Below are 25084 nucleotides of genomic sequence, written 5' to 3'. Positions count from 1 at the left end.
CAAATATTGCAGCACTGTGCTAATAAGAAGGAAGTGAAAATTACTAGACATTTACTTTCAAAAGAGAAATTCATTAGTCTATTTATTGACATGAGAAAAATCCAAGTTTTTTTTTTAAAGGCAGAAATAGGAAAAATAAAATAGAATTTTAATTTTTTTTAATTTTAACTCCTGAGGGCATTCGGTGCCAAAAAATTTAAAATTCTGCACAAAATATTTTAAAATTCTGCAAATGTTATTTGTCAAATAAATGTGGAGGCTCCAGCGTAGCACTGGGGAGCACAGACCACTGGCTGCACAGAGGTGGGAGATCACTGTGCAGTGCCCCCGGGACATGGACTTAGCAGTGAGGCTGCATCAAACTCTGACACAGTGCAAGGTCCCAGCCTGCCCCTCTGTGTGGGCAGGCAAGCTCAGCAAGGCAGGATCCAAGTGTGGAGGAGCTTACTATGGGGGGAACCCGGTGTGGGTTGAGAGGGTTCTGTGTGGGGCAATCTGGGTGTGGGCGGCTCAGTGGGGATCCGGGTGCAATCTGGATGCAAAGGGGCTTGTTGGGGGTTCTGGGTGCAACAGTCTGGGACTCTGCAGTGGGGTCCAGATGAAGGTGGTTGGGGCTCAGTGGGGGTGGGGGAGAGGAGCAGAGAAGTATCAGTGGGGGGGGGGAGAGCTCAGCAGGAAGGTATGGGTGTGGGGTTCCAGATGCTAGAGGAGTGGGGTTTAGTGGGCTGGGGATCCAGGTGCAGCTGACTGGGGCTTGGTAGGGTGGGGGTGGTTCGCCAGGGCAGTCCAGGTGCAGGGGGAGTGGGGCTTATCGGGGGGGANGGGGGGGGGGGGGGGGCGAGGCTCAGCAGAAGGGTCTGGGTATGAGGGGGTCTGGATGCCCGGGGGTTGGGCAGATGGGGGAGCAGCTCCCTGTACAGGGATCCTTCCCCATGTAGCTGAGGAGCGACGGGTGCAGAAAGCGAGGGAGTTTGCAGAGCTTCCTGTAGCCGCAGCAGAAATCTGTGGGTGAGTCCGACCCGGCCCTGGATGCCATTCAGGAGAAGAGAAAGTCCCGTCCCCCCAGCCCAGCTGTGATTAGCAGCTGAGCCTGGAGTAGGAGCAACCAGCCGGGTCTTCACCAGTACTGCCTTCTGCCTTCTCTCTGGCTGCTCTGGGCACCCGAAACATACTGCTGGGGAGGCTCGCATGACCGCACTTGCGGCTTCCCTTTGCTTCCCTGTCAGAAAGTCATTTTTCTACAGGGACACAAAGAAATCTGTGGGGGACATAAATTCTGTGCATGTGCAGTGGCGAAGAATTACCCCAGGAGTAGTCTGTTAAACTGTTGATTACATAGGTAAAGATATTTTAAAAATATATAATTTATAACCAGACAGTTAATGCCCTTTTAATTTCTTTCTGTAATTGGATACAAAACATGCAAGACAAAGGAAACAGATGTACAGACAGACAGCATCTCTTTGATTTGAATAAGGTTTTTGACAGGGCTCAACACAACACTTTCCCATAGTAGCTAGAGAAATAAGGATTAGATGGAATTTCTATACAGTGATACAAATCTGACTAAAAAATTCAGACTAACAGGGTAACTATAAATGATTCATTGTAAGCTGGACAGTGAAAATGAATGAGGTTTTGCAATGTCCACTTAGGTCCAATGCTATTAAAACTTTAATTAACAGTTCAGAGGATAGAGAAGTCACTAATCAAACTCACAATGGTATAAAGCAGAGAGGGGTCAAATTAAAACACAGTATAGTATTGACACAGTAGAGAAACAAAATGAACTTAATAAACTACATTTTAATAAATACAAATGCATAGTAATACAAACTAAAAAGTCAGCATTTATCCGACCATGGAAAGATTAGTTCACCACAAGATCATAAAGGTAGGAGCAGGAGCATTTTGTACCTTCTATGATAGACAGTAGAAAGCAGTAATCAAATGCATGAATATGGACTAGATAAGCAGTACCTCTGAGAAAGAATAGGGTAACAATACATAACATGGTAAACAGAGTACAAGTAAACAATGCAACATCATTTGATGTTTTGAAATGTTGTGTTCAGTTTTAAATACTATTCTTTTTAAAAATATAAACTGGAAAGAATACAGATGAGAACAAGGCTAAAAAGTAAGTCTAAATATTAAGAAATACTTTTAAACTGTAAGAAGTCAAGGAATGAAAAAAAATCCCAGCTCCACTATCGGTTGTGGTATTATTTCAACAGGAAATATTCAGGACTAGACTAGACACCAATCGGTCAATCATAATTTAGGATTAATAAATCTTGATGGACTATAGGAGGAAAGGGATGGACTAGATTACTGACTAGAGAGGTCTAACAAAATTCGCAAGCAGCTCTGAATCTCACCTTGGAAGAAAAAGTTAATAAAAATAAAAAAATTTTATGGTAATAGAAGTCCATAAATGACACAAATAATGAAATCATTTTCTTATTGACATTTAACTTGTATATGCACTCACCTCTCTACTGTTTCTTCTGCTCCTTTTATATTTATGTCTCTATTCTTTAAAGCATCTTGCAGTTGTTGTTCGCCTGTGGAGGGCTCGATGCTGATAACAACCCTGTGTACTTCCTTCAGATGGCCAAAGTATACTCTTGCATGGCCAAATACTTTGGCACAAAACTCACAACACACAAGTTTCTTGAGTCTGCCTTCGTTGTGATGAAGCTTCATGTGAGTGCTTAGACTTCCTGAATGAACATATGCTTTCAGGCAAATTCGACAGCTATAAGGCCGTCTATTTGTGTGTGTGTTCATGTGGTCCTGAAGATGGTGTTTAAATTGAAAGTTGTAGTTACAGACATGGCACTTATGCCACGGCTTAGATATAGCAGAAAATAAATTTCTACACAGATCACTTTGTTTAGCAGGAGTGCCACCACTCTGCTTACAGCTTAAATATTTATTTGGAAGTGCATCATTTAAGAAAATGTCTTGTTCTATGCAGTCAGGAGTCTGAGTCTCTATTATAGCCGCAGAAGTCAGTGGAGCTAAAGCCTGCATAACTACAGGTTTTGGTCTGATACTACGGTATTTTTTAACTGACTCAGCCCTACTGCCTTTTGATTCAACTTTTACTCTCTCTTTACCTTCTCTAAATTTATTAATGATGCACTTTCTTCTTTTGGTCTGAAATGCCAATATATCATCTGGGGTTCTTCGTTTTCTACCTCTTCTCTTAGAGGCTACACCATTCAATTTCTTTAGATTATCAACATCCAGTTTAGTGACTGGACTGAAGGTATTTTCACGGGGGGCTTGTTTGGAGATTTGTGCAAAAGATATTGCTAGCAGTTTATCATAAACTCTGGTAGAAACATTAAAGGTTTTTACCAAAGGTGGTATTTTTTCACATTCAGGTCTTCGCCCAGGAGTAGATGCAGCCACAGTGTTAGAATTTTGTTTAGATTTACAGAACATTGCATTTTTCATTCTTGAATATGGCAAAATAGGAAGCTTTCCTTTTGGTGCGGACTGAGTCAATTGAACTTCATTGCCAAATATTGCCGGTGACAGGACAGTGACAGAATTTGCAGAATTCACCAGTTTTTCTTTAAGTTTCTCAGATGTTATGAGTGAGCCTTTTGTGGCTTCAACAGTTGATTTCATGGAATGTAGACTCATTTTCACAGGATTACTTGGATTCACTGGCTTGGACAAACATTCCTTAATGACAGATGGTCCCGAAATACTATCTTCAGCCGTTTCTGTTTTGTTTAATAAAGGAGATCCAGATTCTACACAGTTGTTTTCACTGAGTAAAGTACCAACTGTAATTTCAGTAGAACCATGATCAATTAAAATAACTTGTTCAGATGAATCTGTAATAGAATGAACTTCAGGAAGGTCTCCAGTTGAAGTAGTCATTGCTGGTGTCTGTGATGAAATTTGTACCTTGCTGGGAATCTTGTTATGTGTCCTTGAAGAAGAGGTTTGAATTGTTTTTTTGTCAATGAACAACTTATCTGTAGTAGAATGAGCGTCAGGAAGGTCTCCAGTTGAAGTAGTCATTGCTGGTGTCTGTGTTGAAGTTTGTACCTTGCTGGAAATCTTGTTATGTGCACTTGAAGAAGAGGTTTGAATTGTTTTTTTGTCAATCAACAATTTATTTTTTACAGATTGATACCTAGGAATGGGTAGTTTGAGGTTTTCAGGAGGGGACACATTTGATTGTTGGATTCGTTGTGCTGCCAGTGCAGGGGTGATATGTGGTAAAGCTACAAGAGAAAAAGTTCCCTCACAACCAGCAACTTGCATTAGAGTATAGTTTTGTGTTGGCATTATAAGTGGTTTAGAGCTTGCAGATGAAATAGAATTAGTTTGTTCAGGAAGAACAGGTGGAAGACAAGACACCACCCCTGATGTTATAACTTTAGGTACCATCTTTGGTGCAATTGTCCTAAACTGACTTTTATTCTGAAAACCTTTTCCATTTCTTATTATACCAGAAGAGGATTTCCATTTATCTGAAATAATGAAATAAAACACACAAACATGTAATATGATGTATAACAACCTTTTTTTTTTTTTTTTTTTTTTTAAGATTACTTTATCAAAAAAGAACTTGTTTAGGAGGGATTCCATTTCACAAAAACTTTCTAGAAATATCTAGATATGTAAACCACCACTCGTTTATGTATGGAACTGTTCACTTCTCATAGACAAACTGAAAGGGTAATAAACCTGAGAAGATTCAAGTAATGTGTTTGGCTATACTTAAGCCCGTTCATTTTCAGTTTAAAAACATTTTTACCGAAAAATTCCTTGGTTTTATAAAAAGTATTATTCATTTTTTTCTGATTTTTACCCTACTTTTGTATCATTCAAATATATTAAAAATAACTTGTTTTATTAGGAAAATACAATACATTGCATGAAATATATGTATTATGATAATACATTAGTCTGTGTGTATATGCAAAGCTGCCTGTTGAAGTAAGGCTACGTATTAGTCTAGAAAACACACACAAACAAACAGGCACACAAGCTCTGAAGTGCATGTGCATCTGAGAGTGCTGACAAACCTCACGCCCATCACGTACATATTTCAGGCTGTTAGCAGATAATGATATAAAGATTTGACACACTAAAATGGGAAGAAAATGAAAGTCTATATCAGAATATGTTTCAGAACACAAGGAATAAAACAGGAGAAAGGATGAAGTTGACTGTATGCACTATAAATGGTGTTGCCCAATTATTAAATGTAAATACTTCTAAGCGTAAGTCTACAATAGTAAACTGTTTATTCAAATGAAAAATTTTATTTGGGGATTAGAGATATAATAAACTGAAAAAATCCAAGGAAAAATTAAATAAAAGAACAACTGAAAATGAAGGGCCCTAGCTATACTTAACACCTGCAAACAAAAACGTTAGTTTCTCTTCATCTGATCAATAATTCTAAAACATTTTCCACTCTACATCATACACTCTCTTTATTTCCAGCACTTATCTTCATCAGCCTCTTCTACACTAGAAAAAATGGTATCAATATTCCAGCAATAATACTGCTGCACTGGTATTAGGAATGTCGTAAACGCTTGTGTAAACAGGGCTCAGGTGTTTTTGGTACTGTTGCACGAAAATCTGCTCAGAGCTGTTCCAATTGTTGTGGACTCTGTCTACAGTAAGAGTAAAAAAAAAACTGTAATGCAAACACACCCATGTTGAGCATGCCTTCCACCTGTCATGCTATCCTCCAACTCCTTTTTAACACTTGTGGGGTTTTTTACATATAGACAGAAACTCATCCGATATTTCAAAAATTATGGCTACAAAACTGTAAATGTAACTTGGGATAAAATGTACTGCCAGCAAAAATTTATAATCACTCTTATTTCTGCCTGTTGAAATGATATGCACTTTGGCTGCATAGCACCGTAGTTCCATTTAAAGCTATGGTTGTGGTTCTAGTTCCTTGTGGGACTCTTTTTTAAAAAGCTTTCCTCAGACTTTTGTAATGTTTTTACAATTAAAATCACAGACATTTTAAAAGTGAGTCAACTCCTTTTTTTAAGTGTTAATAGAGGAAGAAGGAAAAACATGTTGATAAAGAATAAAGCTAAAAAAAAAACAGAAGAAAGTTAAAATATACAAAAGGCAATGGACATGGATCAGCAGAGGCATCAGCCTACCTTTCAGATAATATATGGAAAGATGTGCATTGCACTGCACCACTGCCATTTTCACATTGCCTATCAATAAATAAACTCATCTTCTGACACCTCAAATTAGCACAGCCTGAGGTTATCGCAGAAAAACTACTCTCACTTTCTAGGCAGGAGGATGAACCACGTGTTGCTCTAGATTTCCTGCTTGCTGATTTAAGTCATTTCTGTTTAAATTAATCCATCCTGTAACTTGGGATAGCTCTCGTCCAGATCACTAGATGCTCCAGAAATACAATCTGGTCAGGTCCATCACCTATAAGTTCCTAGGCCTTCAAGTAATATTGGGAAAAGAGCAAGGTGTGGAATTAGGAAAATTCAGTCTTAAACAAAGGACGTCAAACAGAAAATGTAAAAAATAAAGTAATACTGAAGGCTACAAGACACCAAAAACGTTCACAGTGAATGACCATGAAGTTGTTTAGTAGAGAAGTTTCTGTTATACATACATCATTACAAATGTGCAAAGACTGAGTGTACCTTTCTTCTAATACTGACAACTCTAACACTTTTATCCTTAGATAGCACATTCACCACATACACCTCTACCTTGATATAATGCTGTCCTCAGGAGCCAAAAAATCTTACCATGTTATAGGTGAAACTGTGTTATATCGAACTTGCTTTGATTCACCGGAGTGCGCAGCCCCACCTCCCCGGAGCACTGCTTTACCGCGTTACATCCAAATTTGAGTTATATCAGCTCGTGTTATATCGAAGTAGAGGTGTATGCGGAACACCTTACCAATTCATATTACACACATTATTTTTAAAAATACATTTCATTTTAATCTCCCCCTAAACACAGTAATACAGAGGGATTTTCATTAGAACCCACTGATCTTCCAGAGTCCCTGGGCACAGAATCAAAGTAAAAAACCTATTCTTAGCTCTTAAACCCTAAGCTCTCAGCTGTTAATATTATTGGTAGTATTCAGGCTTTTTGTTTTTTACATACAATTTTTGTTTTTAAGGTAAGATTTTATGTGAGTTTTGAGAAGAAGTACAACATGACTATGTGGATTAATGTAATCATTAGCCCAGGCACATAATTCTGAGCTGTAGGCTAGATTCTGAAATTGAAAGTCAACAGTGTAGGTCAAAATGCCTATTTTATTTAATGACAGGAGATTAAAGGACGACTATATTTTTCTTTTATGGGACAGAATTTGCTCTTATTTACTATGTTACCTTCACCATGTATAACAAGGAGTCTGGTGGCACTTTAAAGACTAACGGATTTATTTGGGCATAAACTTTCGTGGGTAAAAAACCTCACTTCTTCAGATGCAACAACAAGGCTATCGCAACACTAATGCATCTGAAGAAGTGAGGTTTTTTACCCACGAAAGCTTATGCCCAAATAAATCCGTTAGTCTTTAAAGAGCCACCAGACTCCTTGTTGTTTTTGTGGAAACAGACTAACACGGCTACCCCCTGACACTTTTCACCATGTATGGATGTCTAAGAGTTTCTATACAAACAGGCAGTTTTTGAGTTTATTACAGTATTCCACATGAGGTGGTTTTCATTCTCCCTTCAATTCTGGCTTCCTCTGTGGTCTCCGTCTTATTATCCCAAAGTCCAATTCAATGAAGTGCACATTCTGAGATGGATGACAACTAGCTTTTTGTTTGCAGTGATGCTATAGCCTCATTGGTCCCAGGTGAGACAAGGTGGGAAGCCAATATCTTTTATTGGACCAACTTATGTTGGTGAAAGAGACAAGTTTTGAACTTATACAGAGCTCTGCCAAATAAGTACTTTCCCTTTGACTAAAGAAAATGACATATCAGAGACAAAAATCCCAATAACTCCTTGTAACAGACTGACAAACCTTATTGAATCAAGTTAAACTTTACTGAATTAAGTTTAGCATCTTTGGAGTTCACTGTATTACAAATGCAAATATTTATGAACTATTGTGGGATTGTATGGAACCTCTTTAGCAGGTACTCAAGATTAATGCACTCTCCAGAAAGATCTGTATCTTCAGAGTGATGTGAATGTGAATTTTTTAAGATTAAGGCGGTTTCTCTTGGAGGAAGGGGTATATGCTAATATAATTCCTCTTTTTATCAACCCTTTGAAGCCTCCCCCTGGGGAGCAAGAGACCCACTGCATGCTAATTATCTGCTTCTGGGAACTCCGGATCAAAGCGCTTTGATCTGTATAAAAAGATGGACTAAACTTATCATTTGAGTGTGTTTGTTCTGAACTGAAGCTCTGATGAACTTATAATCACAAGGAAGCCCCTAAGGTGGGGTGCTGAAAGAATGTTCTGGCCAGAGCCCATGTGAGAGTTAGGAAGAACTCTGGTAAGCTTATTAGGATGCGTGTACGTTTAAAAATTTTTTTAAATATGTTTTCTCTGTAATGCTTTTTACCTTAAGAATAAAGTAGGCTTGCCTAGAAAACTCCAAGTGGTAACTTATATCTGTAGGAATCACTCTATCATCAGTCTCTGAAGGGAAAGCAAGCAGATCTGTTTAGGCAGACTGCCTTTGTTGGGAAAAAGAACAGGAGTACTTGTGGCACCTCAGAGACTAACAAGGGAGTGAGATGTGGCTCTCCAACCAGAAAGGCAATGGCTGGAGATCTGGAAGCTGAATTGGGTGCCGTTGCTGGATCACTGAGGGGAAATACAGGTGGCGTGGCCCTGAACAATCTAGGATCCAGGAGTCCACAAATGTCAGGCACCACAAGAACTATTAATTTTGGGGTATGAGGCACCATTTGTGGAAACAGATGTACTAGAGAGTGGGTATTTTTACATATTGTCCTTTTGTGAAACTCATGTATTTTCTTTATTGCAAACTTAGAAGACAGTAAAATGGTATTTATTAAAAGGAATTCTCTATACAATTCATCATTCTGAAGAGACAGTCTCATGAAGTTCTTAGCCAAAAGAATAACAACTCATGAAACGGCCGTTAAAATAATGGATTTTTTTAATCAACTTTTCATATCATGCAGTATATTGTAATGTTAAGCAATGATTTAGCTGAGTGTGAGACAGAGTTTCTATACAAACACTTTTTTCAACTGGTCAAAATTTTATCATAAATATTTCTTCCAAGCTGAACCATCCCATGTTTGGTCTCAGTACTGAATGCTGATTTTTTTTTGTCAAGCTTGCATTAGATAGTCTAGTGAAGAAGTGTGGGTTGCAGTGTCTTTGGTCCAAATCCCTTACCCGGGAGCCCTCAGGATATGTCCGTCTTCCTCCCCAGCTTCCCCTTCTGAACTGAGTGACCCCCCATTTAAGTTTCCTCTCCAGTTGGAGCATACACTGCAGGTCTGGAGGGGTGAGACTAACTGGGCCCAGTGCTGCACCCCTTTGGGCCCAGTGTGGGGTCTGCACAGATATGCAGAGGATACCCAGCTTTAGATTTCTCTCTCATGCAGCTGCTAGTGTAATTAAGATTCTTACCTAATAATAGAGAGACTGGAGCATCAAAGCCTGTCTCAGGTAGCCACAGCAGCAAATGGGACAACAGGGGGAACTATGGGTAGCCTGCTAGAACAGATGTGACCCACTGCCAGGGGAGCTGCTGCTTCTCCATGGTTCCCTTCACCCCCCCATCATGGGCCATTTTACCTCTTCCAGGTAAAATGGAGAATGCTGGATGCTCTCTCCCCTCCCTTGGCCTCCTCCCCTTCTTTCTCCTTTTCGATTAGTGCTGGTGGTGGTGGCGGCGGCGACGGCAACGGCAACAGAAAGATGGAATGGCAAGGGGATGGCTAGGGACACACACAGGTGACACCAGTGGGAACTGTTCATAGGTAGTGCTGTGGGTGGAGACTGTATGAATTTAACCAAGGAGTACCTGAAACTTGCTATTTTACATATGGCAGAAAGCATCAAGCTGTCAGAAACACAGTTTATTGACAAATGTTAATTTTTAATGGCAACAACTGTATTATGGAAGTATTATATAAGAGGTAAGTATATGTAGATTGACAGGTAATGCAAAGAGCATAGCTCTCAACGTACCAGGTGTGATAGTTGTTTTTAATTGCATTTAGTGATAAAGAAAGCATGGCAAGCACTGTGGCCACACAGAGAGGTACTGAATGACAGTAGTGAATGACAGAGGAGTTCTGTGGAGAAAATAGTATGTGATTGTGTAATTAAAGGCTGTAGCATAATGGATATGCACTAGGGGGTTGAATTAAATTGTATAAGCAGCCTTAATTCTAGCAATTCTTAACTTTCATGTGCTTGAGTTTTCAATCTAAATAATGCTTTTAACTTTTAAATATATAGTTGTATTATAGTTCTATCTGAAGATCCTAAGGGGGGCTTATTGTATTAGGCACTATACAAACACAAGAAAATGCAGTCCTTGCATTGACTTGCTTACAGCTTAAAAAAAAAAAGCCACATATCATACTTAGATACAGTACATAAGGGTATGGATTCAAAACTATGTGACAGTATGCATGTTAGAGGCAACTATGTCAAGTAAGGTACTATAGGAGTCCGTATTAGAAGCCATAATGTTCACTATTCTCATTAAGGAATTAGAAGAAGGCTTAAAATCAGTACAGAATACACTTGATCCACACCAGCAGAGGCACAAAGCAGAGGCACAAACACACAGGAGGACAGCACTAAGTGCTAAAGTGATCTGGAGAGATTAGCACAATGGATACATAGGATTAAATAAGATTTAATGCTTATAAACAATGTCATCTACTTGGAAAAAAGATGCAAACAGATACTAATTGGAAGAGAAATCATATAGATAGCAGGAAAACAGAAATAATTATCGGTGACAATAAGTAAGAAATTGCAAGAAATTGTCTTTGAAAAAATAAATCCAACATTATTTTTTATTCATATGAACAGACATATCTTGTATAATGCTATAATAAGGTGATAATGCTTCTAGCGGTAGCTCTGTTACAAATTACCAATATCTAAAATACTGGGTGCTATTCTGGTCTTCAAAGTTTATGAAGGATATTGAAAAGCTAGAGAAAATACAGAGAAAAACAAATATAAGAGCTAGCTATTATTATGTACATGTATAAAGATTAGAAGATAACATACGAGGAAAGAAAGCAATGTATACAATATTTAAAAACTCAAGGGGGACATGATTGCTGTATATAGACACACTAAAGGAAATAAGATGTGAAAAAAGATTATTCACAAAAAGGTAGTACAAGGAGGAAAGGTCTAAAATTAAAAACAAACAAAAACCTTTTAGACTATCATTTGGTATGTTTTTTGTAAAGCTGGAGAAATTGGGCATTGAGACAGTTTTCTCAGGGCTCAATCATAAGCCCTCTTTCACAGCCACAAGGAAGAGTAAGGGGATTTAGGACTCTCTTCTGTATGGGCTATACAGGAGGAGGATAAAAGAGATCACCACTGTCACTGGGCTGCTTAGGTTCCAGCTCATGCAAATTGGACTTCCCCCACGAAACAAGGAAGAAGTGTCAGACCATGACTCTCAGAGTAAATTTGATCCAGGACTTGTTATCTCTTACTACAGTCGTAATAGAATAATACTGTCCTGTCCCTACCTAGCTACTTGGTAGGCCATGAGTGCTGATAATTTAGGCCAACATCCAGGAAACTGGATGACTCAAGGTGGTCTCTTCTGGCCCTACTATCTATAAATTTTACAGAAGAATATGAGTTTTTGATGTCTGCATGAAATCAAGGCAGCAAAATAAAAAAAAATATGTAGATATACCTCTCTCATAGAACTGCAAGGGACCTTGGAAGGTCATTGAGTCCAGATCCCTGCCTTCACTAGCAGGACCAAGAACTGATTTTGCCCCTCAAGGATTTAACTCGCAATCCTGGGTTTAGCAGACCAATGCTCAAACCACTGAGTTAAAAAGATTTGATAGTTGGAGAAAATGTTTTACAGGAGATTTAGAGAGCTCAATCTGTTTAGTTTATCAAAAAGAAGACAGAGATGATTTGGTTACAATGCAGAAATATCTTCAAGGGGAGAAAATATCAGGTACTAAAGGACCCTTTCTTCTGGCACAAGAACCAATAGCTGGAAAATGAAAGACATCAAATTCAAATGAGGAATCTGTGGTAGATTCTGCATCTCTTGATGTCTTTAAATCAAGACTGGATTCCTTTTTTGGACAATATGCTAATACATACGAATTATGCTTTAGCAAAACAGAAGTTACTAGGTTTTATACAGAGATAACTGGAAAAAATGAAACGGTATGTAATATACAGGCTAAAGTAGGGTACAAAATATGTAGGAATGACAGAGTAGGTCATGGTGGTGGGGGAGTGGCACTTTATGTGAAAGAAAGCAGAGAGTCAAACATAGTAAAAATCTTAAATGAATTGAATTGTACCATAGAATCTCTATGGAGAGAAATTCCATGATTGAATAGTAAGAGTAAAGCAGGAGGAATATACAAGTGACAACTAGACCAGGATAGTGATGGTGACTGTGAAATGCTCAAGGACGTTAGAGCGGCAAGAAAACTCAGTAGTAATGGAGGATTTAAACTATGCCCATATTGAATGAGTACACGTCATCTCAGGATGGGATGCAAAGATAAACTTTCTAGACGCCATTTGTGATAAATGAAGGAGGGGAGGTAGCTCCCTTTTATGACACCCAGCCAGCCAGTTAACTATAAAATCCCAGTTAGTAGCTGTTCTCTACTTGCTTTACGTGTGAGGAGTTAAAAAGTCCATAGGTAAAAGGAAGGGAGTGGGCACCTGCCCAAAAGAGCCAATGGGAAGGCTAGAACTTTTTAAAATTGGGAAAAAAACTTTCCCTTTGTCTGTTTGTGTTGTTCTCCTGGAGAGCAGGATAAGCCTGGAGCTATGCTGTAAAAGCTTGAGCCAGGAATGAAAATCATCAGATCATACCTAGAACTACTCATTTGAAACCCCAGATATGTAAGCAGATTGTCTAGGAAGACGTGATTAGGTTTATCTCTTTTACTTCTTTATGGTTTGGGGACTCCTCTGTGTTAACCCAGGTGCTTTTGTTTTGTTGTAACCTTTAACTGGACCTCAAGAAGCTATCTTGATGCTTAAACCCTGTAATTATTTTTTTTAAAACTTAGCAAGAAGGCTAAATTCCAAATATATTTCCTTTCTTTTTGTTTTTAATAACATTTCCTTTTTTTTTTTTTTTTTTTTTTTTTTTTTTTTTAAGACTTAGGATTGGATCTTTGTGTCCCAAGAGGTTTTTGCATAGATTGTTTAAGTAGCTAGTTGGCAAACAGTGATTTCCTCTTGATTTAGTCAAGTCAGTCCTGAACCGCTTGAAAATAAAGTGCCCACAATACAATTAGATTTAACATCCTTGTGGGGTGCAGGGGAAATACCAAAGAAGCCCACCACAATAGCATTTAACTTCAGCAAGGGGGACATACACAGAAATGAGAAAGTTAGTTAAACTGAAATAAAAGGAACAATTCAAAAGTGAAATGCCTTCAAGCTGGCAGGGAAACTTTTTTAAAAAACTTCATAAAAGGCCAACTATATCCCAAATTTTAAAAAAATAGTAAGGGACAAAAAAAATGCCACAATTGGCAAAACAAGTAGAGTAAAAGAGGCGGTTAGAGGCAAAAATGCATCCTTTTAAAAATGAAAGTCAAATCCTACTGAGGAAAATAGAAGAAAACAAATTCCAGCAAGTAAAGTTTAAAAGTATAATTAGTTCAAGATAAAAAACCCCACTCAGAACTAACAGCAATATTTTTTTTAAGTACATTAGAAGCATAAAGCCTGCCAATCAATCAGAGGGACCAATGGACAATCTAGGTTACAAAGGAGCACTCAAGGAAGACAAGGCCATTACGAGAAGTTCACTGAGAGGATTTGAGGAGTGGAGTGAAGTTCACTGAAGAGTATGTGAAGGAGATTTCCAAATCGTTGCCATTCTTTTTAGGTGACAAATCTGAGGAACTGTCCCAGATTAGTGTGTCAACAGAGGAGGATTTGGAATAATTGATAATTAAAACGGATATTAAGGCACCAGAGCCAGATGGTATTCACCCAAAAGTTCGGAAGGAACCCAAATTTAACTACTAACTATGATATATAACTATCACTTAAATCACCTTCTGTACCCCCGATGGACTGGTAGATAGCTAATGTGATTCCAATTTTTTAAATCAAGGCCCCATACTTGAATAGTGCATGCATTCTGATTGCCCATCTCAAAAAAGATACATTAGAAATGGAAAACGTACAGAGAAGGGCAACAAAAATTATTAAGAGCTTCCATATGAGGAGCAATTAAAAAGACTGAAAACTGTTCATCTCAGAAAAGAGATAACTAAGGGGGGAAGGATAGCTCAGTGGTTTGAGCATTTGCCTTGTAAACCTTAGAGGTTGTGAGTTCATCCCTGAGGGGGCCACGATAAGGGATCTGGGGTCAAAATCAGTACTCTCGGCCTGCTAGTAAAAAGGCGAGGGGCTGGACTCAATTGACCTTTTGAGGGTCTTATCATAAGCATTCCCAAAATCATTGACCTTAACGTCCAGAAATCTGGGTGCACGCATGAACCCTCTAAAGCTTAATTACCGCTCAGATTTGAATCTCACTGCCAGCCATACCAAAAATTCCAGGGTTGGCTCTCCTCTGGTCCTCCCCAAACCCTTCCCGAGAGGACCATCAAACTCAGAAGCCCCGAGGTCTACCACAAAGGAATATATACCCCACTTCCCTTCCCCCTCTCTCTCCACCCAGACTTCTCTCTCTAAAGGTGCTAACCTGAGAGTTACTGAATGCAATCTCTATTACATCCACATACCAAGAAGCAATGTCTTCCTCTATTCCACAAAGAGACAAAACCCCAAATACAAAAGGAACAGAAATGATTCTCTCTCTCTCCCCTCCCACAAATTAACCTGGTGCTGGCAGAGCTTACCCTCCGTAGATCTAACACATAAGAGAATTCCCCTTCCCTTCGTTCCTTAGCCTTACCACGAGAGAGAAAAACTTAAACAAGTCTTTAAAAAAGAAAGCTTTATTATAAAAGAAGAAAAACACATGAACTATGATCTCTGCATTAAGTTGACATACACAGGGCTATTACTTAAAGAAAAAATATGAATAAACAGCCTTATTCAAAAAGAGATACAATTTAAACTTCAGCAGACTACACACATGTAAATTACAAAAAAACAATAACAGCCTATTGGTTTTTCCTACCTTTGTTACTTCAATGTGAAACTGAGATTAGAAGCTTACAGAAAGAAAAGATCCCTCTCATAGCTGAGAGCCAGACAAAGGGACAACAGGACCCAAAAAAATCCCTCCCCTGAAGCTTGAAAAAATCGGTTTTCCTGGATTGGTCCTCTTGGTCAGTTGTTTGGTTCTCTTTTGTTAACCCTTTACAGGTAAAAGGGAAACATTAACCCTTAACTATCTGTTATGGACAGGGTCCCTTTCCAGCTCATATGAGATAGGGTATATCTTCCATTTATAAGAGGGGTTTATAAATCATGAATGGTGTACAGCAAGTGAATAAGGAAGTGTTATTTACCCCCAAACATTCACAAGACCCAGGGGTCACCCAATTAAATGAATATGCAGCAGGTTTAAAAACAAACAAAATGAAGCACTTCTTTACACAACACACAATCAACCTGCAGCACTTGTTGCCAAAGGATATTGCGAAGGTCAAAACCATAACAAGGTTCTGAAAGGTATCAGATAAGTTCATGGAGGATAGATGCATCAATGGCTATTAGCCAAGATGGTCAGGTATGCAACCCATATTCTGGGTGTCCCCAGGCCTCTGATTGCCATATGCTGGAACTGGACAACAGGAGATGGATCACTTGATAATGGCCCTGTTTTTTAATTCCCTATGAAACATTTGGCACTGGCCACTGTTCGAATACACATTTCAGAGAGGCAGCCATGTTAGTCTGCGTCAGCAAAAATGAGGAGTCCTTGTGGCACCTTATCCCAAATACATTTGTTAGTCTTTAAAGGTGCCACAAGGACTCCTCATTGTTTTTGTTGGAAGACAGGATACTAGTCTAGATGGACCATTGGTCTGACCCAGTCTGGCCATTCTTATATTCTTAGATAATCTAATGGTCCCTTCTGACCTTGAACTCCAGAAAACTAGGAAACCTTAATCTCTGTGCTTCAGCCCCTTCTCTAAATTGCTGATAACACCACCTTCTCATCTTATAGGTGTTAAAAATCAGGGCTTGCAGTTCCCGGGGCAACCTAATGAGCATAGTTGGCCTATAATAGGCTGCCTGGTTGGCTATGCCAACTAATTGGTGGAAAGAATCAGCAGACTAGCTCTTAAACCCAGCAGCAGTTCGGTGGCTATGCAAAGCATTTGCTCACAGATGCATTAGCTCTTGTGCCTCCTTGTTCCCAGCCCTGCTCTTAACTTGGCCCCAGTCTTGGCCTAGTCTTATCTCATTCCAGGTAACCCAGCTCTGTACCTTGGCTCTGACTTCTGGCCTCTAACTCCAGCTCTGACCCCCAACTCAGACTCCTAACTGTGGCTCTGCATATGCCTCTGTCCCTGGGCTCCTATTCCTGGCTACCAACTCCTGCTCTAACCACTAGGCATGTTTGCCCACGTCCTGGTTTCTGACAATAGGAGTGTTGTGAAAAATTCATTAATATTTGTGAAGCACTCATACTAAAGTGATGAAGGCCATAAAACAGCCCATTTGGAAATTAGTCTGAAGTATGAATAGTCTTCAGTAAATAAGGCATGAGACCACACACAGAACAATGAGGAGGAAACAAAATATTGAATAGCTGCTCATTAAGTGAGCACCATCTATTCTGTGCACTGAATGAGGCAGCAGTACCGTGTGGAAAGAAAATAGTAATACATAAATCCTGCATATGTATGGGGTGAATTAAGGTTGTTCAGGCAACCTTAGTTCTGGTATTTCCTAAGTTCTGAGTTCTTAACTTTGCAACCTTAATAATGTTCTTTTAACATAGGGGTTCTTTTTGTTTCTGTGTATGTAATTCAACATAGGTTTGAAAAATAAACTGAACACAACATTTAAACTATTGTCATAATACAAGGATAGAGAACAAATGTGTAATTAGCATGGAATCTCAGAGGTGCAGAATATAAGTATGTACAGAAAACAGCATGTACTTAGGGTCATAGAGGGAACAAGCTTTAAATAATTTGTTAGAATTCCACACGTCAAAAAGAGAGCTCTTTTAGAATTACATCAATTATCTGCGATTTAAGCATCAAGGTGGTCTCCAGGCTGAGGTATTTTTAAGCTGCTCAATATTTTACCGCTGAGAATAGCAAGGACTGTCCCTGGTTTAAGTCTGAATGAGATAGGCATTTTTTTTTCCATAGAGGAGTGAAGTGATCGTGGATTACAAGGAATGATATGACAGTGGGAAACTTCCTGGATCTCTTGAGTATTCATTTCCATACTTTTCTTCTTAATGGGTAGAATGTTACAAAGAAAATATATTTTTTGTGTAGTAACTGGACTCCATTGAAAAACACTCTCAAACGTAACTATTTTTATAGAAATGTTTAGGTTGGGAATAAATTAAATCTGATCTTGGCAGAATCTATTCATAGTATCGTCCAGCACCACTTAAGTACTTTGGTTAAGTTTCTCCTATTTCCTGTCCAACCCAGTTCTTTTTTCATGACATATATCCTCCTTGCACTGCAAAGCATATCTTGGCATATAACATGAGCTACAAAATTTATGCCCAACTTAATTTACACATGAAAAGTATAAAAAAGGTGAATTCTCAATGAAGTCTAACCCTGCCTTTCTTGTTGCCTTCCTCTTTTGTTAGAAAGTGCCCAATGGATTCTGTTCGCTATTTGCAGTTTCTTTCTCCAGGCAAAGACTCCTCCTGACAATACAAAGTTATCCAACCCCCAAAATTTCCAGAGCTTTGCTACCAGAGAAAGACTGGCAAAAGGACAGAATCTTTTGCCAAAAGTTAACACATCAAGTGTGGATAAACATTTATAAGATCTTTCTGTCATATTGTTATCATCAAAAATAATGAACCCAAGCCATCAATCTGAATGTGTCCCTCAGAGAAACAAACACTTGCAGTAGATTTTAAATATCTAAATGTTTTGTATTTAATTTGAAAATTCGTATCTGTGTATTGTTCAAACTCAAATATTTTAAAAATACATGAAGTGCTACCTCTTGGGGGACTTATTAATTGCCAACAGTTTGGACAAACATTTTGGGGGTCTGGCATAAAAAATAAACATTAAAATATTGCACCACATATTAGCAAATCAAAATTTTAAAATAACTCATTTTATACATATATAAAATAGGCAAATCAATTAGAGTTAAATTTGGTCATCTTAAACAAAGCCATCTTTAAGCTACTGAATAGAGAAGTAAGTCTGAAGTCCCTGACAGGAAAAATCAGTTCCTTCTCTAAAATACCTTCGCTTCTAAGAATGGAGGGATCCATTGCCTGGACATGATTGCTGGGAGAGTGCTACTCATGTCACAGCAACAGGAAGAACTTGGAATGTACTTCTGGAGTGAGGGGATGGCAGAGTTGATTTCCTCCCCATCCCTACTGGACTACAACAACAGTCCTAAGCCCTGCAGGAGATTTCCAAAGCTGAAAATTACATAAACTTAGTAGAAACACTGCTAACAACATTATAGATAACACTATTAATAAAAAAATCTATAACTTGTACAAACTTAATTTATCAAAACCATTCTTATGTACAAGGAAAGTGTTCAGACAGAGGATGTTACATTATGATAAACTACAGAAAAATTAACTTCTTTTTCTACTAGAAGTTCAAAAAGTAGAGGGCCTATAGAACCAGGTAAAAGTACCAGTGAGTTTTCGTAGAGGTTTCTCTTGCATGGTTTCTTGATTAATTATCCAGAGGTAAGAAGCCCAAATCTTGAAATTTGAGCTTGGGTTTTTAAACAACCATTTGCAGTGGATTAAAGAAAAAGTATAATAAGGCACCAAATCCTCTTGTATCATTTGACCATAGACGATTTTGAGATTTAAAAAGAAAGAGTTTCCTTTTGTTAAAGGCTCAGCATCTCATATTTTAAACTATTAATTTCAATCTCTAATGGTTAAAATAATTGAGAAGTTTCAGATGAAACTTAAATGCCTTCAAATCAACTGCTGAAAACCACTTTAAGAGTGCTAGATACAAAATACTTAATTATTAATATCATAGACATCTGTACCAGCTTGGGAGAACAGTCTGTGAAACCAGTAAGACACGATGAACATACAGCTATTCAGCCCTTATTTTTCATGCCACTCTGACAATAAGAGAGCCGCGATGAAACTATATACATTCAATTCAAATCATGAACAGGAGCTGGTGTCTATCTTCCACATCCAAGGATGCCGATATCAAAGGAAAAATATTGGTATTTTCCTGTTTGAAAAAAAACAAACAGTCTACCTGACGGAGAAACTGTTTGGTGGACACATTATCAACGATATATTCAAAGATATATAGTTTAGCTTCCATGTGCCTCTGCCAGTTTGCAGCAACTGACTCTGTCAACCTTAAAGTTAGTCTTACCCTGAGAATATGCTGTTCCAATACATGGGCCCCAACTGTGCAGGAAGGGAATGACTGTGATAGCATTACAATTCAATTTTTTTAATCTTTCTTCCTCTTGCTTCTGTTCAGTTGTCACACAGTGCAGAAGGTCATCCCTGGGGATTAGTGAATGGCAAAACTGCTTTGGACGGACTATCAAAAGTTCTAATTGTTCAGAAGAACTAACTTAATGGATGGAGATGCAGCACCGGCCACTGAATTCATACAAGCATGGCACCAACATGAATGTGAACTAGACACACAGGAAGGTGGCTATTGAGAAGAACATTTGAAAGAAAAGGTTGAAACTGAATGTTAAAATTGTCTCTTCTGGAAGAACTGCCAGTTGAGATTTCTTAAAATGAGTTCCAAGAGGGATAAGACCCTAACTAGCAGTTCATTCCTTGTGAAGCAGCTGTAAATGCCTTTCAAAAAAGGACTATCAAGGTCACATCAACTTGGACAACATTCTGGGAGCAGAAGATATACTGAATAATAAAGTAATTAATAAACAATGTACTCCCTGACCTGCAGGAAATGACAGTGACCAGGTCTGAGGATAAATGAAGGAAGAATTCTTGAGAACTGTGGAGCACAGAAAGGTCAAGTGGCGACATTTCATGAATAAGTCATGGAATGTTTTCTGTGCTGAATCTTGCTTCCCTTAAAAATAAGCTGAGGATAAAATCTTTTTGTCTTTGTATTGAGTAAAAAGACCCCCCAAAATACACCTGGATGATACTTCAAGTGTAGGAGGAGGAGAAGGTCTCTTAATTCCAAAATATATTTTTTAACACAGAAGCACTGGAATAGACAATAGAATGAAGACAATGGGGAAATATCTTGACATTTTATAAAGTACACCTTCTTATATGACATTTAAAACCCTTCTGTCTAGAGTGGAACCAGTTCAGAGGAGAACAGAAAATGTTTAATTTACCAGTTAGGCTTAAAGCCTCCTGCAGCAGCAAATACACATTGTATGGTGTTATTTGAGTTGCTGAAAAAGTATGTGTGTTGACTTCCATATTGCCAACTTGGAAAAATGCTTTCTGATTCCAGATAAACAAGAGAGCTGCAAGATTGACTGTTGAGACTTCGCCTGAAAAACGTTGGGAATTTTCCTGTTGTTCCTGTACAGTGGTTTATTATCCCTAATGGAAGGACTAGACTGCAAAACAGACCACTAAATCTGGATGATTAGCAGGAGAACCTTTACTTGGGGTTTTTGTAAATAAACTCAGTTCCACTGAACATGGCCTAGGTGATTTAACTTCTGAATGTGGTAACTACAGCTAGGGTTTTTATACTTCTCTTGGATCTATTCCCTTCCCTTTTCTTCTTTTATGATAAGCAATTTATTTGCAGTAAAAACATAGTTTTGGCTGAGATTATACAAGACACTGACACTATAGCCAATTTGGCTGTGACATAAAACATTAAAGTTCAAAGAAGCTTCACTATATTCTATATAGGCATGTCATTTTCCTTTCCAAAGACATTCAGAGAACCTGCACCATATATTAGAATTAAAATCTCTCTGGAACAACTGTGGTTCTGGTTAAGAGAAGATCTGAAGTTTTCAGAACATATGAAAGTTCCAACTTTCTGTGGGATCTGAACTTGGCTGGGTCTCTCTGGCACATGTACTGAAGGATCCAGTAGACAAGAAATCAGACTACAGCATCTCCATGTTTACCTTTTCCTGCATGATTCCACCTATTTGGAAGGTTTGCTGACATTGGTAGAACAGTGGAAACTTCTAGACCAACAGCTGCACTAATGAAGGATGTCACTGGCAGATATGGTAAAAGGGGAGGCTGGGGCTGCTCTAGGATACACTCTGAGGAAGGTGCATACTGTGGTGATAAGTGCTAATTTACCTTACAACATAGAAGCTTTAGCTAAATCTGCAAGAACCAGTAGGAATGCAGAGTCAGCAGGCAGCCTTGTCAAGCTGCCCTAAGCAGCAAGGTCAAATATTGTATTTATTTGAAGTATCCAACAGTTTGTGACAGGATATTCTCTCACTCCCAAGCACACTGTTTTGGAGAGCAGTGAGCTTGAAACTGCGCTCTCTCAGACAAAGCAAGTAAACTGTGGCCAGAATACTATGTTGCAGCAGTCCAGCAGGGGGAGTCTGAACTAAAATAAAGCTCTTATTTAAGCTCCCTTTGTTGGTATGAAATGGGCAGTCCTAGCTCAGCAACAAAGTCCAGACCATGCTCATTGATTATAAATCCATTCTTTTCATTAATGTGACATCTCAAGTATAGCTGTGCAAATGGACAATCCTACAATATGCCAGAAACAACTGAAATTCTAAACTAAAAGTCTAGTAACTTTGTAATGCTGTGTTTTTACTGAGAAATATGATCTACCTTGAACGACTTATGATAAATCATACATAATTAAAATAAATTAATGTTTGAAAATAATCTCTTTCAAAATGTATGTTAATATTCAATCTTTGCACATTTGAAACTTTTCTAAATCAATCAAGATATTTTGCATAACTTTGAGTGCATATATGTATATTTTAAAGCATGACAGTCAAACTTGCCTGTTAAAAGTAAAAGTAATCTATTTAGCATCTTTTGTAAATAAACTGGAATTATTGTTCTGAAGTGGGACATTTTGTAGTGTTTATGGTTTTTGTGCCAATACACTAAATGTGTAAAACAATGTGCCTTGTTTTACGAAAAGCATTAGTATGTTTATATGGATTTCTATTCTTGTTTGTGGTAGATATTTGAAAACAAAATATAGATATTTGGCCAACACTCAAAAAATCTTTGTCAAACTTTCCTGCTTTCATCATTGCTCAGCTCATCACACAAGCCATCTGCATAAATAAAGATGTAAGCATCTGTTATATGGAAAGTGGTCTCAGGGGCAGATGTCTCTATCCTTGCATTCATGTCACTGGGCTTGGATACATTATTTGAACAGATGTACACAATCTGAAAGTGATGCGTCCCACAGTGAAACATCCCCAACTGCTTTCTATCAAAGGACATAAATGTTATCTGCACCTGCATTTATACTAATGATAGAAAGGCAGTGGGAGTTCTGACAAAGTTCTATGAAATACATTTACATGGTTAATTGAAGTCTGAGAGCTTCAAGCTCTAAATGACTCTACTGACATTGATATACACTGAACTGGATTGTATAAATGATTTTTTTTTTTTTTTTTTTTTTTTTTTTTTTTTTTTACATGAATGAATTGATGATACAACCATGCCCAGCAGGAAATTTGTGATTCCAGTTTGCCCTTAGTAAGATTTTATGCATCGTATATTATAAAAATAGAAAAACATGTTCCTGGATCTACCTGACCTGTTTCATGTTGTACGACTAGTTCATATTAGCCTTGTTTAGAGGACAAGATTTATAAATCATGCATTTCCCCATCTGAAGCTTTGTTAGCCCTCCAACAGGCTGATAATCACAATGGTATTTTGCATGGGTATTAAGCATTAGAAAAATCTCAGTTTCCGAAGTTAAGGGGACAAATAATACACTAGCAAGTGAAATTATGTGTATAACGTAAGATCAAAATATATTATGGTTTAACAATTTACTAGCCTAGGATGTTTCAGTAGGAATTTCAAAATTATAGGAAAAAATCAAAATCTAGCAAGTTTAAATATTCACCACAAAGACAATTCTTTTGTCACATGAGCAAACTCCCTTTGAAAAGTTCTGTTAATAAAACAGTGTTTTCCTGACCGGTATACGTGTGCCAGGCAGGAATACACATAAAATTACAGGAGTACGACTAGTATTACGTAACAAGCGTACGAGTGAGGGGTTGCGGCAGTCAGTCAAGGAACTTGCACTAACAGTTACTGCTGTGACTGTCTATAGTTGAAAAATAATCAGCACTTTCAATGAGTAGATTTATAGGCTGATAAAACGATAGTATATTGTGTGTGTAATTGACTGAGAGGTTCCACTTACAATATCATTTGTTTTCTCACCACCTATTCAAAAGAAATGTATCTGCTTATCCTGGCACATAAATCATTAAGAACTGTTAAGGTAATCATAGAATTTTCACAGTTCAACAGCGTGTTTAAGAAACAAATCTGATTTTTGATTAAAAAGGACAAAATGCTATTGATGGCAAAATACAATAGGGCACACCAAGACTAATATATTTTTAGAATATTACAGTTTCAGGCTGATGTAACTTTAGCCGGAGTCCTGTCAGCATTTCCACCATAACCTTTCATTTCCGAGTTTTATACCTAGGCTGTTATACTTCACTCTGGGCTGAAACGTGGCACACACCATTAGCCTGGGATGAATTTTTCTTTCAAAAACAATTTTAAAAAATGGTTCTGCAGTTTCCAGGTTTCACCAGGTTAAGATTTTTTTTCCTATTACTCAAATACGTGATTTCCAATATGCTCAAATCCTTTTATTTAAAAAAAAAAGATAGCAGAGACTTTTCAGTTTAAGGACCAAGAGCGCACGCAAAACAGATGGATTTATTCAACAATAAAATATATCTCCAAAGGAATAATGGTTCCATCAGGCCTAGGATCTGCCAATGGAGAGGAATTTACAGGACTACCATAATGGCATCTTCAGAATCTTTACAGCATTAAATAAAATATCCACTCTTTAAAAAAATGTCAAAATACAAACATGACAGTAATAGCGCTATACTTCCAGCTAAATAAGAAAACTATTTTTTTTTAAATTAGCATGACCACTACAATGCATATTTAACAAGTCCCTTCTAAGCCACTGCAGACTATTATGGCCTATCATGTCACATACATGACACTTCTCTCAGGTTTTAATACTGCTGTTAACAAGAATGAAATTCAGAAGTTAAAAACAATCTTTAAATGTCAGTTTTATGACCAAATTTACATAGAAAAGGAATTGAAGTTAAAGATGAAAATGCATTCAAAATTCTCAATATAGCTAAGATGCATTACAGCACATATATATACACATCTACCGATATTGGAGGAGTCAAAACGGACACACCTTTTAACCCTAACGAATTACAAATTGACAAGAAAAGACTTTTGAAGGGACAAAGTAGAAATACAATAAAATAAATACAGGGACTCTCTCCCCTAAGTGCAATAATAGGCACATACAGTATCACCAAGCATTGATCTCAGCATACTTGAATACAAGTTTACAATTTTTTGTTTGTACTAGTTATGTCTAGTAACTTTAAAATGACTATAAAGTAGTTAATAGTGTGGATAAGGTTTTGTAAATTTTTCTTTCCAAATTCCACTATAAAAGTTCAAAGAAAAAAATTCTAATAAGTTTAATAATCTTCAAAT

General features: G+C 37.8%; 1 protein-coding gene across 9 annotated transcripts in view; it reads right to left on the bottom strand.

The window, feature by feature from the left end:
* Window positions 1-25084, bottom strand: part of ZNF438 (zinc finger protein 438) — a 90299-nt gene that overhangs the window by 3888 nt on the left and 61327 nt on the right. For 6 of the 9 annotated variants that reach the window (XM_075062248.1, XM_075062247.1, XM_075062250.1 and 3 more), the window contains one exon: window positions 2495-4502. In XM_075062248.1, coding sequence (XP_074918349.1) covers window positions 2495-4502 — 2008 coding nt within the window. Of the gene's footprint in view, window positions 1-2494; window positions 4503-6173; window positions 6479-25084 lie in introns of all 9 variants that reach the window. The other 3 variants (XM_075062244.1, XM_075062246.1, XM_075062245.1) reach the window with 1 other exon arrangement.

This window comes from Chelonoidis abingdonii, chromosome 2 (assembly GCF_003597395.2).
Source record: "Chelonoidis abingdonii isolate Lonesome George chromosome 2, CheloAbing_2.0, whole genome shotgun sequence".
NCBI classification, from domain to species: domain Eukaryota; kingdom Metazoa; phylum Chordata; order Testudines; family Testudinidae; genus Chelonoidis; species Chelonoidis abingdonii.
The sequence above is the reverse complement of the archived record's forward strand: the minus strand, read 5'-3'. Positions and strand labels throughout refer to the sequence as shown.